Consider the following 14,438-nt stretch of genomic DNA (forward strand, 5'->3'; position numbering starts at 1 on the left):
TGCAAGTGTGTAACTAGTACATTCTCCATTTGATGAAGCAATACATTGAGTGAATCTAACCCATGACTCTGGCTCTTTACTCCTCTCCTTTCACTGGACATTATTTGGGTATCCGGCCTTCTAAGGTGATTTGATACCATAACAGTAATCAGTTCATTACACAGTCTCTAATACACATATTCACTTTGTAGATAACAACACAGAGCAAAAACTGGATGGAAATTTTGCTATAAAAAAAGAATGCTATTAAATATTTTCCTCCATATTCACTGTTCCAAATGGTGCACTTGTACACTTCATTTACACCTGTCAACAAAGTTTTTGTATTATTTTTAATATTATGAATATGAAACAACGAAGCAAGCATCATGGAAGCAAATGCTGAAAATTATAGAGGAAAAGATAAACAAACAGTAAATAAATTTATTGATTATATTAGTCAGTATTATGTTCCTCAGTTTGGGGATATAAAAAATAAAAAATAAAGTTTATTTGAAGATTTGACTGACCAGAAGAGGGCAGCAGAGACTGACATTTCACACAGTCGAACTATTGTTAATGATATTCATTTGATCAAAATCTTTAAAATAATATGGAGATGAACTTGAGAATGAACTTTTGAGAATTGAACTGGCTCATTTCTTGTTTTGTTTTTTTTATTATTTATTTATTTTTTTACTTTGTATATGCTTATAAAAACTGAATTAAGTTTGTGTTTTTATTTTCAGAAGTCTTTGCATTATAGTGCAAATCAGACTTCAGGCAAACCTGCTCTGGTCAAGGTTAGACTTTTCACAACTTCATTAATTATTTAATGCACATATAATTCACGTATTTAAACGCCTCAGATGTAAAGTTATTCGCTGTCAAAGTGACGCCAAAATGAATGGGAGTCAATGGAATGCTAACAGCAGGTGAAGGCTTGTTAGCCAATGGCGGCCCGGGTAAGGTACGCTTTCCGGGTGCTGGATTACCCAGCCCATTTTGTTATACATTATACAGACATTATAACATTTTTTTTTTTTTTTTTTTTGTAAAGTTTTAGTATTTTTAGGTTTTTCTATGTGTACCGAAGCATTCTGCGCATTCCATTCATTTCTAAGGAGGTCAAATTGACCCACGAAGGAAGGATTTGTTACTTTTTTTTTATTACAACCACGTAAACTCCTCGAATCCAGTAAAAAAAAAAAAAGTGTATTCGTGGTTCATGTTCCACAAAAGTCCCACGGTCTTGGACCACTCTGATGAACACTCAAAAATAAAATAAAATGAGTTTCAGGTCAAAATGACCTGAGGGAAGGATGAGAATCATTTACATTTACATATTAAATAAGATGTTCTGAAATTTTAACAGTGTGTTTGTGTGGCAATAACCTTTCATTGTGATATATTGTAGAATTAAAAATCTGTAGTAGAATTTAAAAAAATCACTCCATGATCAAATCATACACTGTAAAATGGCATTCAAAAATGATCTCCACTATATTGTACAAAATGTGCAATTAAAATGTTAATTAAAAAACAAACAACACACATAGTGAAAAATCTTGTGAGTCTTGACTGTATTTGCAAGACCGGGTTTGGCTGAAAGCTACAGTTTCTCCGGTCAGAACAATGATGTCTCACTCAGGTTATAATCCCAGACATCCCAAGTCTCCCGGAAGTTCCGGGAGTCTCCCGCATATTGATAGCGGCTCCCTGATGCCCGCAAATCAGTTAAAATCTCCCGGAAGCAAGAGCGCGCAAGCGTAGCGCGCGCACGGCAGAGAGAGCGAGAGACCTTGCGTGTGTGCGCTAGTGTGCGTGTGTGCCTCGGAATTTTATCTCTACTCTCGAACCGAATTAATCAGAACCCCCCCCCACCCCCCCCCCCACCCCACCCCCCCCACCGTTGGAGATTTCTTGACTCCCGGAAATGATTTTGTGCAGGTTGGGATGTCTGTAATCCAAATCGTTGTTTTATTAGATGTGCATAAATGGTGTGGTTCTGTGAATACAAAATACAAAATAAAGCGTATTTGGTAAACAAAGCTAAAATATAACACAATATTACAATCTCTATGATGCAGGCCCGGACTGGCCATCGGGAGCATAGATGCCTTTATGATATCTATGATCGGGAGCACCGGGAGAATTCCCGGTGGCCTGCCGACTAATTTGGCCTGCTGACAGCCAGCGGTTTTTTTTTGTTTTGTTTTTTTAAATCTATTATTATAATTTTTTTATACTACTACCTTTACCAGTGTCCAGTGATCATTTTCGAATTCGTCATTCAATAAAATTATTATTCTAAAATAAAATCATGAATCTGTTAGTCTTGACTGGCAAGGCTACGATTCGACGTAAAGCCTCAGCCAAACGGTTAAACAGAAAATGCGAGCATCACCCGATGGTGGAGAGAAAACGGCCAGGTGGAGCAGAGAGGGAAAGGACAACGAAAAAGAAAGCACTCAGAGAACAAGCAGCAAAATATTGCAAAATGAATGACCTGTTCAGGGCTTCAAGTGCAGGTCAGTTTCATCTGTAAATACTGTACTTTTTTCTTCGTTAACTTAGTATTGAAATGCTAGCAAATGTTACTGTAGCGGTAGCGCCAGTCACTCAAAATACTGTATGCTCAAGGAGATTAATATTATTTAGTGTAAAGTTACATTAGTAATTTAATAGACAAATATTAACATTTATGTGGTACTGCAGCAGGGAGACAGGAGTGATAGTGCAGACATCAACAAAAAATAATGCAATAACATTTTATTAGACAATGTAGAAAATTATGTCTGCCCATTTGTGAAGTTTAAAACTTTTTCTTTTTTTTTTATCAAATGAAGGTGAAGACAGTCAACCTAGCACTAGCTGTGGTGCAATGATCACACATTCAGCCAGGGATGACATGTAGAAGCAAAATTAGATTATTATTTTTTTCAACATATTGTATGAAATATAGCCTAGTGTTGCTAAATGTTGGATATTTAAGTAATTTTAAGATGAAAACAACAACATTTTGTCATAAATATAATACTTAGATTTTTTACTAACATAAATATAGATTCTGGGCAAACAAATTACAATAAGGTGGTTGTTTTACTGTGGAGGACAGTTCTGTTTGTAACATGAGGCCAGAACAAGTGACAGGTGAAGAAGAGACAGGTACAAGAAAAATACGCACACTTTATACATGCATACATACACACACACACACACACACACACATATATATATATATATATATATATATATATATATATATATATAACACTAGTACTTCACTTTAATTAGTGTATGAGGCTGATGATACTGGTGGAAGTGAGAGACATAGAGATATTAGGGTAAATGAAGAGAAGGAAAAGGGAAGTGAGAATACTGTTCAAGAGAAAGCCTTTAATTATTTTACACGGCCCCAGCCTAAGGATTTAGACCAATAAATGTAATTTAGGAAAAAATAGGGTTGTCCGTGTTTCTAAATTTTATTTGGGTCAGTGGGATGGCCTGGATGGGTGTGGGATTTCCCGGCCTGAAATTGTGTCCCAGTCCGGCCCTGCTATGATGAGATACTAGAAAAAATGGGATGGGTGTTCAATACAATACAAACTATGTGGGTGCTAAAGCTGTGCACAATGTCATGATAGTAAAAATGTGAATATTGATTAAATAAAAAACTGTAATATTGATTCCTGCATTACACAGTTAAATGAACACATTTATACATGAAAAACTAACAGAAACAAACTGCTAAATATAAATTTATAAATATAAATTTATTGATATATGTGAAACACAAGTGGAAGTATTTAATAATTTCTCTGTATATTCTCAATAAACACGTGAAGCAATAAACACAAGGCCCAAAAATGTCATAGAGAATTAACAGCACAGTCCAGATTTATAGTAAAGCAGAGGTTAGAAATGTATATCATGTTTTTCACCTGTTGGATGATAATCAACAGTTTCTCATATGGCCTCTAGATGACAGTGCTTTATAATAACAATAACAGTCTCTAACAGCCTCTTAGTGATAATGATTACATGCACATAATTCTATGATTAATTACTATGTTCTAGCTATTTGTTGCATTTACAGTGTCACTGCTATATTTTCAATAGTATCTTACTGTATAAATGAATATACAGAATTCACAGTAATCACTATTGTACATTAGTTCATTTAGCAGGTGCAGTTTATTCAAAGCAACTTACAAATGGAAAATACAGGCAAGTGTGATGATAAAAAAAATTTTTTAGATTCATAAAACATTGCAATTATGATCAATGATAATACAGCTTTACATCACATGAAGGACATGCTTTTGAACGAAGCAGAAACATTTTCAGGATTGATTTGTGTTTATTTTTTGTATGTATTGTATTTCAGTGCTCCTTTTTTTCTCTTCCGGCTCTCTTCTTGATTTCTTCAAGTGTTTTTGCTTTTTCAGGCTCATTTATTTCCTTCAACTTCTCAATCAGAGAATCAATGTGCAGAAGTATGAACAGAGAATCAGTGTTGAGTGCGATCATCTGCAGAGTTTCCACACATTGAAAAGCTTCAATCACCAGCTTTATTTTCTCTCTCTCTAAATCTTGCAGTTCTTCTTCCAGCTTCTGGACTAGAGACTCACCTTTTCCAATTCTGTCATTATAATTCTTCTTTAACTCTTCATATGTCCTCTTCTCTTTCTTTATCTTTGTTACATATATTTTTGCTTCTTTGACGTGTTTACTGTAGTGGCATTTATTTGTGCACACTGTACAGTGATTATTTTTCATCACTTCACACCATGAGAGATCTCTGACCCACCAGCATCCTGGATAATGACAGTTCTCCTCACAGACGCTGCAGCACATCGCCTCTTTGGCTTTAGAGCGATCAATATCAACCTTCTCTTTATAGGACACTTCAACTTCATACTCAAAGTCATTATTTGCTTCTACATCTGTCTTGTGTTGCTTAATAACTTCTTGAGTTTGTTTCAGTTCTTTTTTTTTCAGTTCTATCACTTGAACTTGTGACTGTAGATTAGAGATATCTGCCTCCAACTGCTTCCGTTTCTGCAACACATCTTGAGTCATCTCCAGGGATTTTGGTTGTATTGTGTCAATAAACTTGAACAATCCTGCCATTCCTCTAAAACTGCGATTCCATGATTGGTCCAGCCTCTGTTCATGATCTTCACCATCATCTTCATCATCTTCATCATCAGCAGCTTCTGACTGACAGTTATTAAACAGGAAAAACACTGGCTGATTCTCATCATTCACTGCACACTTGATTTCAGCCTCTTTAACAGCCGTCAGGGCATTTTTAGGAGGAGCTCCATCTGAGTGTGTGAAGAGCAAGACAATGTTTTCAGCAGTATCTCTCCCAAATAAAGACTGAACAGCATCAAATATGTATATCTGTCTGTCAGAGAGTCGAGTCTGTGTTGCATTAATCACCAGACACACTGCATGTACTTCATGAACCCCTTCTGCAGATTTACTCAAACTAAGCAAACTCTCAGCGATCTCTTTATCTTTCTCAGCTCCACGAGTGTCTCCATATCCTGGTGTGTCGATGATTGTTAAATGGATTGGACTCTCTTGTGGATAAAACCCATAAACAGTGATGCTGGAGGTCTGACTGTGAGCTGATGTTCGGTCACTCTGATCATCTGTGATCTCAAACCAAACCTTGTCTTCTCTCTGAACACCCAACATGTAGTTGATCATCACATTGATCAGGGCTGTTTTTCCTGTTCCTGTTTCTCCCACAATCAGAATGATTTTATGGGGTTTGTTTCTGTCTCTCTCTCCAAAGATAATTTTTCTATATGGTTTAGACTGATCCAAATTGTCTGTCTTTTTTATCAGATGATATCGAGCAGGATTTCCATCTTTGATTAAGATGCTTTTCTTGATGAGATCATTTATGTCCTGTAATGTGAAACATAAAAACACAACAATAATTATGGTCATGAGTAAATGATGTACAATGTTATATATTTAAATTATGAAATGTGCACCAACATCCCTGTTAACAATAAAGGTTCTTTCACATAACTCAACCAAGAAAAGTAAAGCATTTTACATTTATTTGTTTCTGCTGTTTCCCCCTGTGGTTGGTGGGGACATAAATTCTTAACTCCAAAAGGAAAATACATATTAAAGGGATCATATGTTGCGTTTTAAAGTTTTCCTTTTCCTTTAATGTGTAAAGTGTCTGTTTGTGCATACAATCTGCAAAGTTACAAAGCTCATATTCTCCCACAAAGAGATTAATTCTGTCTAACACAGAACGCTGTTTCAGACCAGCCTAAAGGCCTTGATTAAAGTCCAGATATTACTTTCTCAAACATCCACATCACTGAAATATTAGCATAATGCCGCCCAAAGGCATATGCAATGAAAGAAGATCCTTCTTCTGCTTAGAGTCCGCGATACTGGATGGAATAATTAAATAACTGTACACAATACAAAATAACAAAATAACCCGGATGCGCAGCCATTATGGAGGCACTCGGGTGTAAACAACAGCATAGATTGCACAATTTATGTACTACTGAACACACTGTTACACTAATAAACCACGGAAAAAACCACATGGAAGCTGCAAAATCATATAGAGAAGAACTTAGTAAGCAGGAAAGAGCGCGACATTTTGCCAAACTAAAGTTAATATGTGGTAAAGATCCGAACGAGCTAGCTTCTCTAGTCCTTATTGCAATTCTTCCTTCTATTTCTTATCCCGCCATTGGCTATGTTCAGATTGTCAGTCCAAAAAAGCACATGAAATCCGTTTCAAGCTACTGTACATCCATATGTGGTTTGAAATCCTATTCTAATCAAATCACATATCAGGAAATCCCAAGAGGTCCTCGCTGCAGCCTGTAGCACTTTGACGTAGCTGGATCAGATCCGACGCATGTGCGGTGGTGTGTTTTGGTCTGTACAAATAAAAAATAAACCTGAATTTAAGTTAAATATAAATGATCACTTGAGTGACAACTGCGTGATCTGACTGCTGTGATCAGTTTGTATATTAAACTTAAATTCAGGGTTTTTTATTTGTGTTTTTTTTTTATTTTATGTATGTACGGAATGATGTACGTACATAAAACTCTGTCGACTCCGTCGCTATAGAAACAAAGGCACTAAAATGCAATCATGCAATGAGCTTCTCTACTACTTATTGTAAAATTTATTTCTTTATATTTGCTAGTAGTATTGTCCATACTGCAAAATCCTTATGTTTTTATTCAACTATGTGTGGGCCTAATGAAAAATACGGGACAAATCCCGTCCCTTATTGATTTGATATTAAATCATCTTACTTGTAAATACGGGACGATTCGGTATTTTAAGGGACGGGTGGCAAGAGGAACCTTATGTACAGATCACAGTGGAAAAATTAGTATAGCCATTAAAGAAGGAACTCTTACCAGGCAAAATATCATTAAGCACTTTTTTTTCGGACAAGATTTAGTTTCTTGATGCTGTTATTATTTTTGCATTTTCCCTTGAATGTGTAGCCTACTGGTATTTTAAGTTGTTTACAGACCGTATTGTATTGTAGGCCTACCTCTAGGATTAAAATTACAGACACAATTACTTGACTCATTTTTGCTTCCACTCAACAGCAAATATGACCTGAATAAAATAAAATGGCTTTATTTAAAAATGTTCTGTATACACACATTAAATCCATCACATTTAGGTTTAAAATGAGTTAACCCTTGTGTGGTGTTCAAAACCCTAAAACACCCGGGATCTTCTCGGTCAAAAATGACCGGCCTACAAAAAATAGCTTATAAATCACTTGTTATGTTATTATCACCCAATTTTGGATTCAATCTTTTTGTCAACTTGTTCTTTTTCGATTAGGACTGGTTTTATATTTATATTTGCATCTGATTAATCGTAGGCCTCATTTATTTGAGAGTAGGCATCTCATTTTTTGAGTAAAAAAAACATTATTTTTTAATAATTTTGGAAATATTAAATAAAATCTGAAGAAAATTGGCACTGTTGATCACACTAGTCTACTCTAATGTTTCACCAGGAATTTTGTTTTGAAAAACTTTTATTTTGTACAAAATGGCACAGAGTTACACTTGTGGTGTTCTACTGGGCCATTGAGGGCCATTGTTTCAATGGGCCATTGAAAGTGAATGGGAGAGACTGAAAAGTTTTCAGGAGCATGTTCATTATGTTTATGTACACATATGTGCATGTGTGCTCGCAAACATCGAGCCCTTGAACCTGTGCATGTGTGGATACATGCATACACACATGCTACCCAAACACACACACACGTTAAAACACAAACTATTTTGAGTATTACACACATTCTTTTTCACAGAGAGAAACTTAATCCTACCCTAAACTGCATCTAATATCCATTCATCCATCTGACATTCATAGAGACACACACACACACACACACAATCCATGCAAGTTATGATCTGAAACGTCACATCAAAACAACATAGCATCTCTGCTACTGCTACTTCATTGGTGCGCCTGTGCAACTTCATGTGTTAGAAGTCCATGAGGAATATCTTTAGATCTGAGTGATGGATTATGGTGAGTTTGGGCTCGTTTTAATCTTAACAATCTCATGTAAATAATGATGTGCCATTTTCCACAATTTATGCATGCTTCATTGAGTTATGAGTTAAAACGCGACATAAGTGCTACATCTATATTCAAGGCTCTGTGTGCGCCTGTTGGGGTTCGTGTGTTACAACTCCATTAGGAATATCTTTAGACCTGAGTGATGGATTATGCTGAGTTTGGGCTCTTTTTAATCGTGATAGTCTGCTGAAAATAATGATGTACAGTTTTCTACGATCTGTGCATGCTTCGTGAAGTTATGAGCGAAAACCAAACGTGAGAGCTTCATGAGTATATACTTGGCTAGGTGCATCTGTGATATTTTCTGTGTTAGAATGCCATGAGGAATATCTTTAGATCTGATTGATGGAATATATTGAGTTTGGGCTCTTTTTAATGGTGGGCTCCTGCTGTAAATAACGATGTGTCATTTTTCATGATCGATGTATGTTTCATGAAGATACGAGTAAAAAGGCCAAGTCTAAGCTACCTTGCTTTGCTACGTGAGTCTGTGGATTTTTTTTGTGTTAGAACTCAATGAGGAATATCTTTAGTTCTGAGTGATGGATTATGTTGAGTTTGGACTCATTTTAATTGTAAGCATCTGCTGTAAATAATGATGTGTCAATTTCCACAATCGGAGCATGTTTCATGAAGTTACGAGAAATTCCATCATCCATATATGGTTTACACATGGGTGTCTTTGAAGGGCTTCTTTTACAAAAACCTTGCTCAAGTTTAGTAAAAAGCCTGAAACAATTATGCTTGTTGTATTCTACTCGTTGAGACCTTTCAAATGACACAGGACTATCTGAGCTGTATGATGTATTTGACATATTGCTGAATGTAATACAAAAATGTAGTTTATAAATTAATTATATATTTTTTTCTATTTATCAGCAAATAACTCAGCACTACTTAGGAGTTTATCAATTTGGCTGCATTCATTGTAAATTTCAGACTCTAAGCTTTCAAATGACACCTATTTTAAGTTGATCAAGGTAATATTTTTGAAAAATATTATGATTATATTTTTCGCAGCTAGGTGACGCCTGCGGGGGGTACACTCCATTTTAGAGTGATAACTCAGCACTCTTTAGGAGTTGATCAAAGTGATTAGATGCATTAAAAAGCTGAGCTTTAATTCTAATTCTAATTCTAATTCTAAATTCTAAGCTTTAAAATGATACATATTTTGTGTTGTTCCATTCATTGGTTGCATTGGTATCTCCCATTCACTTTCAATGGCCCATTGAAACAATGGCCCACAATGGCCCTCAATGGCCCAGTAGAACACCACAAGTGTAACTCTGTGCCATATTGTACAAAATAAAAGTTTTTCAAAACAAAATTCCTGGTGAAAAATTAAAGTAGACTAGTGTGATCAACAGTGCCAATTTTCTTCAGATTTTATTTTATTTTTCCAAAATGATTCAAAAATAATGTTTTTTTTACGCAAAAAATGAGATGCCTACTCTCAAATAAATGAGGCCTACAATTAATCAGATGCAAATAGAAATATAAAACCAGTCCTAATCGAAAAAGAACAAGTTGACAAAAAGATTGAATCCAAAATTGGGTGATAATACAACATAACAAGTGATTTATAAGCTATTTTTGTAGGCCGGTCATTTTTGACCGGGAAGACCACAAGTGTAACAAGGTGACAACCCCCCCCCCACCCCCACCCCCCCCCCCCCCCCCCCCCCCTCCCCTAAAAAAGTAAGAAAATTGTCAAAAAACATTTGAGAAGTAGGTATTCATAGATGCCACCTACTTCACTACAAATAGAACGCCGCCATATTTACGACCGACTCGCCCGGTATGGCCGCCAAAACTGCCCATTTGAATGAGAGAGAGAGACAGAGATACCTGGAGAAAATCTCAATTTTAGGCTCCGATCCTTATTTGTTACCCCCAGTTTTCTTTAGTCCATTATTATCTGCCCCAGGCTTGCCCCAATTGGCCTTTCATGATATAGAAATACTTAAGTCATAAAGCTTCATGGCGCGCGTTCATGAGAGTCGAGGCGATGTCATGAATGAATCTATGAATCTGCAGCTGTTCGGCTGGCATGAATGAATCTATCTAATCCGAACAGCAGCACTGGCAGAGTCCAGCTGAGACACCAGCATCAGCACAGCCAGAGACATCAGCCGAATATCATAAAAGACTGCCATATCTGTCCGAAAGAACAGATGTTCAATTATAAAGAAGGTTTAATACACACAAATATCGAAATGAAAGAATCTTTCGAGTCGAATCTTTTTGAATGATTTGGCTGCGATTAAAAGCTATGAAAAGGTAAAGCTCAATATATTTTAACGACTTAAATTGCAGTTTGTTCGTCACATAAAGCTATCATATGAATAAATAACGATATTAATATAACGGACGAGTCGTATTAGATCACTTTTATGATACTTTTGTGATGTTTTTTGTCTTTTATTATTATTATTTTTTGCGTGACAGCCCCCAGTAGGCTAATGTTACTCATTCACGTTCATTACATCGACAAGAAGAGTCTCCATTAGGCTACATATTCAAAAATGTCCCTTTGTCTTCCACGGAAAGTAAACTTAAGGATTTGCACATGAAGGTGAGTAAATGACGGCAGAATTATCATTTTTGGAAGACAAAATGTCCTTTAATATGCATTTCAAGGCTGAGATTATGCATCGTCTGCAGAGCTAACGTTAACGTTACTTACACAAAATAACATCTAAGCGCATGTGACGAAGACAATATCTTTATGAACTTCAGAAAAATATTAGATTTAGGTAGGAATTAACTAACAGACAGACAGACATATATTCAAAACAATCCCAAATCTTACTAACTTACATTTAAACAGATCCAGCAAATAAAATGAAGAAAAAACATTATCTGTCGATATCTGTGTATAATGTTGGGCATTGAGAGCTAATGGAAATATAATTAACCACAAACCAACATGAGACTTCAAGTCTTTTAAATAAATTATTCTCTCTTCTATCCTTTTCTTTTGGTATAGAATAAAATACCAGTTCAGGGTTCCTCTTTCGGCTGTTGTTGCAGCCAACTGCACAATATATTGCAGGCATTACTGAGACCATCGGTCATAAAGATGGCGGCGCAAAGCTACAGTGGTGAACCGAATGAATACCATCTGTGAATAAAGTCACCAAGTTTCAGTACAAAGCGATAACATTAACTAGTATTTTTGGGTAAAAGAAAATTCTCTCCGGGTCAAAATGACCTGAACACCACATGAGGGTCCTTCAATCATTCTCTAGAGCTTCTGGTCTAAGTCTGAATAATGATAAATGTGAATTATTGCCCATTAAGAATTGTAATGTTTCTTCAATATGTGGCATAGCTGTTAAAAGCACTGTAAAATATCTTGGCATAGAAATAACTAAAGATAAAAATAGATGTGCAACAAATTTTAATCCGATTATTGCTAAAACAAAGAAAAAAAATAATTCCTGGCTTCAAATGGATCTATCTATTAAAGGAAGAGTTTTGCTCACTAAGGCCGAGGGACTTTCACGTCTCTCTTATGCGGCCCAATCTTTTTATGTTGATAAGTCCACATGTAAATTGATTGATAAGAGATCTGACAGATTTTATCTGGAAAAATAAAAACCACTATATGAAGAAATCAGTTATTCTAAACAATTATAACAAAGGTGGCTTAAATTTGATTGATTTTAGTTATTTAAATTATACTTTTAAAATAAATTGGCTTCATAGGTATTTGAAAAATCAAGACTCCATCTGGAATATCTTCCCAATACAAGCTTTTTCACATATTGGGGGTATACATTTTTTGTTAATGTGCAATTACAACATATCAAAAATTCCCATCAAATTTTCAAATTTCCACCAACAGGTACTTTTGTTACTTTTGTTACAGGTACCTTGTTAATTTATAAACACAATGTCATCCCCCATAAATTCTTTATTTGGAATAATCAAAATATTTTATACAAAAATAGATCTTTATTTTTTGATAAATGGTTTAATAACGGCTTACTTTTAGTACATCAGCTATTTAACAACCAACGTTTTTTTAATGACTTGCACAGAATTTCTTTCTGAATACAATATGCCAGTTACCCCCAAAGAGTTTGCCATAGGTATGGGAGCAATTCCAACAGGAATCTGTACTCTCTTAAAAAACTGTTTTCACTCTCCTACTATAATTACTACCTTTCCTGAGCCAACTGAAACTCCAATAGGTAAAATATGTTTTTCAGGACAAAAAGATTTCCCTTTTTCTTGAAAATATAATTTCTGTTTCTCCTGCAATCTCTTACTGGAGTAATTTATTAAAAAATTTAAATTGGAAAAAGATTTGGTCCTTACAACAGAAATATTTTCTAACTAATAAAATAAAAGAAGTGTCCTTTAAAATAATAAATACATTTTATACAAAGTAATATTGACACAAGATGCTCATTTTGCCAAGTTCACACAGAAACGGTTTAACATTTATTTTGGTCATGTTTCTATACTGAACAACTATGGAAAAATATTGAAATATTTATTAAAGATAATATCCAGCAAGATATATCAGTAACCTTTAAAGACATTATTTTTGGATACTTTGATTCTGACCCCAATAAAAAAAAGCCTGCTTTGTTATAATGTAATTTATTCTATTGGCAAATTGCATATTCATAAATGTAAATTCACCAATAACAAACCAATTTTTATTGTTTTTTTTAAAGAATTTAAAATGTACCTTAACACTATTTCATCCTCAGTAAATAAGAATGCAATTAAAATCATTTCAAATTGTAATGACTTTAATTTGTGTACACTAAATTATGTATAAAATGTCTTACCCTCATGATCTTTTTTCTGTTTTTGCTAACACCTATTTCTCTTTATTTTTATTTGTCTTAGTTATGCACTGCTATTTTGTATGTTCAAATGACATTGTACATATTGTTAGATTTTGTATTGACATTTTTGTAATTTTGTTACAAAATTGTATACCATGTTTGTCATATCTGTATTGTTTGCAAGCATAATAATAAATAAATAAATAAAAAAATAAATAAAAATAAAAAAAGGGAAGGCGTTAGCTACTTTCCTATGAAAATAGTTGGCAACACTGTGCATACCAGCCTCCTATAGTTCTGCAGCAGGCTCAAGAGTCAAGACCAATGCTCAAGACGCAGTAGTCCAGCGCGGCGGCTACACATTTCCATGTTGTAAAATTTAAATAAGACAACATCTCTATTGCAAATACAAACCCCTCCAATAACGCAACGTCATTGCCATATTGCCAAAGAGCTGCATGGACACACAAATCGGATCTGAACAGTTGCGATACACAGTGTGGACATCATTTTAGATCATATTCCAATCGGATACAAAGATAATCGGATTTGGACTGACAGTGTGAATGTAGCCATAGTTTACTACGTCAACATTTTAGCCATAGTCAACGCTTCATTTACACATGTGGCTGATGCTGTGCCTCTCTCAACCACAAATGCCTCATCAGTTTTTTGCACTCTTCTCTTTAACTTCTGACAGTCTAAAGAACTCGAAATGTTTTTTCCCGGTGTCGACCGATTGGTACAGACCAAAACTCGACCATTTTCAGCAGCAATAATCAGCCAAATTTGCGAGTCCGTTCAGTTCAGTCGTGTTATCTGGGAATAACAGATACGACTGCAATCTTCTATTATTCCTGACCATGTTTTGATGTAAAGTAAATGGAATCAAAGAGTCAGAGTCGACTCTGAAAAACCTGGAATCGAACTCTCCCAGAGAATGGCTGCGTGTGTTCTCCAATAACGGAACATGTAATCTCAGACAAATCACTAAACTGTTCTAATTATATTTGTGAATAT

General features: G+C 35.1%; 3 protein-coding genes across 3 annotated transcripts in view; 2 read left to right on the plus strand and 1 right to left on the minus strand.

Annotated features, from left to right (window-relative positions):
- LOC311075330 (uncharacterized protein) overlaps positions 1-14,438 on the plus strand; it is a 250,040-nt gene that overhangs the window by 158,412 nt on the left and 77,190 nt on the right. The window lies entirely within an intron of this gene.
- The window catches only part of LOC311075333 (uncharacterized protein), a 467,028-nt gene that overhangs the window by 155,921 nt on the left and 296,669 nt on the right, over positions 1-14,438 (plus strand). The window lies entirely within an intron of this gene.
- Positions 4,366-14,438, minus strand: part of LOC311075017 (uncharacterized protein) — a gene marked incomplete at both ends in the record, with an annotated part of 124,662 nt that continues 114,589 nt past the window's right edge. Inside the window, one exon of the mRNA XM_084102069.1 lies at positions 4,366-5,907. Coding sequence (XP_083958195.1) covers positions 4,366-5,907 — 1,542 coding nt within the window. The remainder of the gene's footprint in view (positions 5,908-14,438) is intronic.

Source organism: Abramis brama (assembly GCF_963993115.1).
Source record: "Abramis brama genome assembly, chromosome: 24".
NCBI classification, from domain to species: domain Eukaryota; kingdom Metazoa; phylum Chordata; class Actinopteri; order Cypriniformes; family Leuciscidae; genus Abramis; species Abramis brama.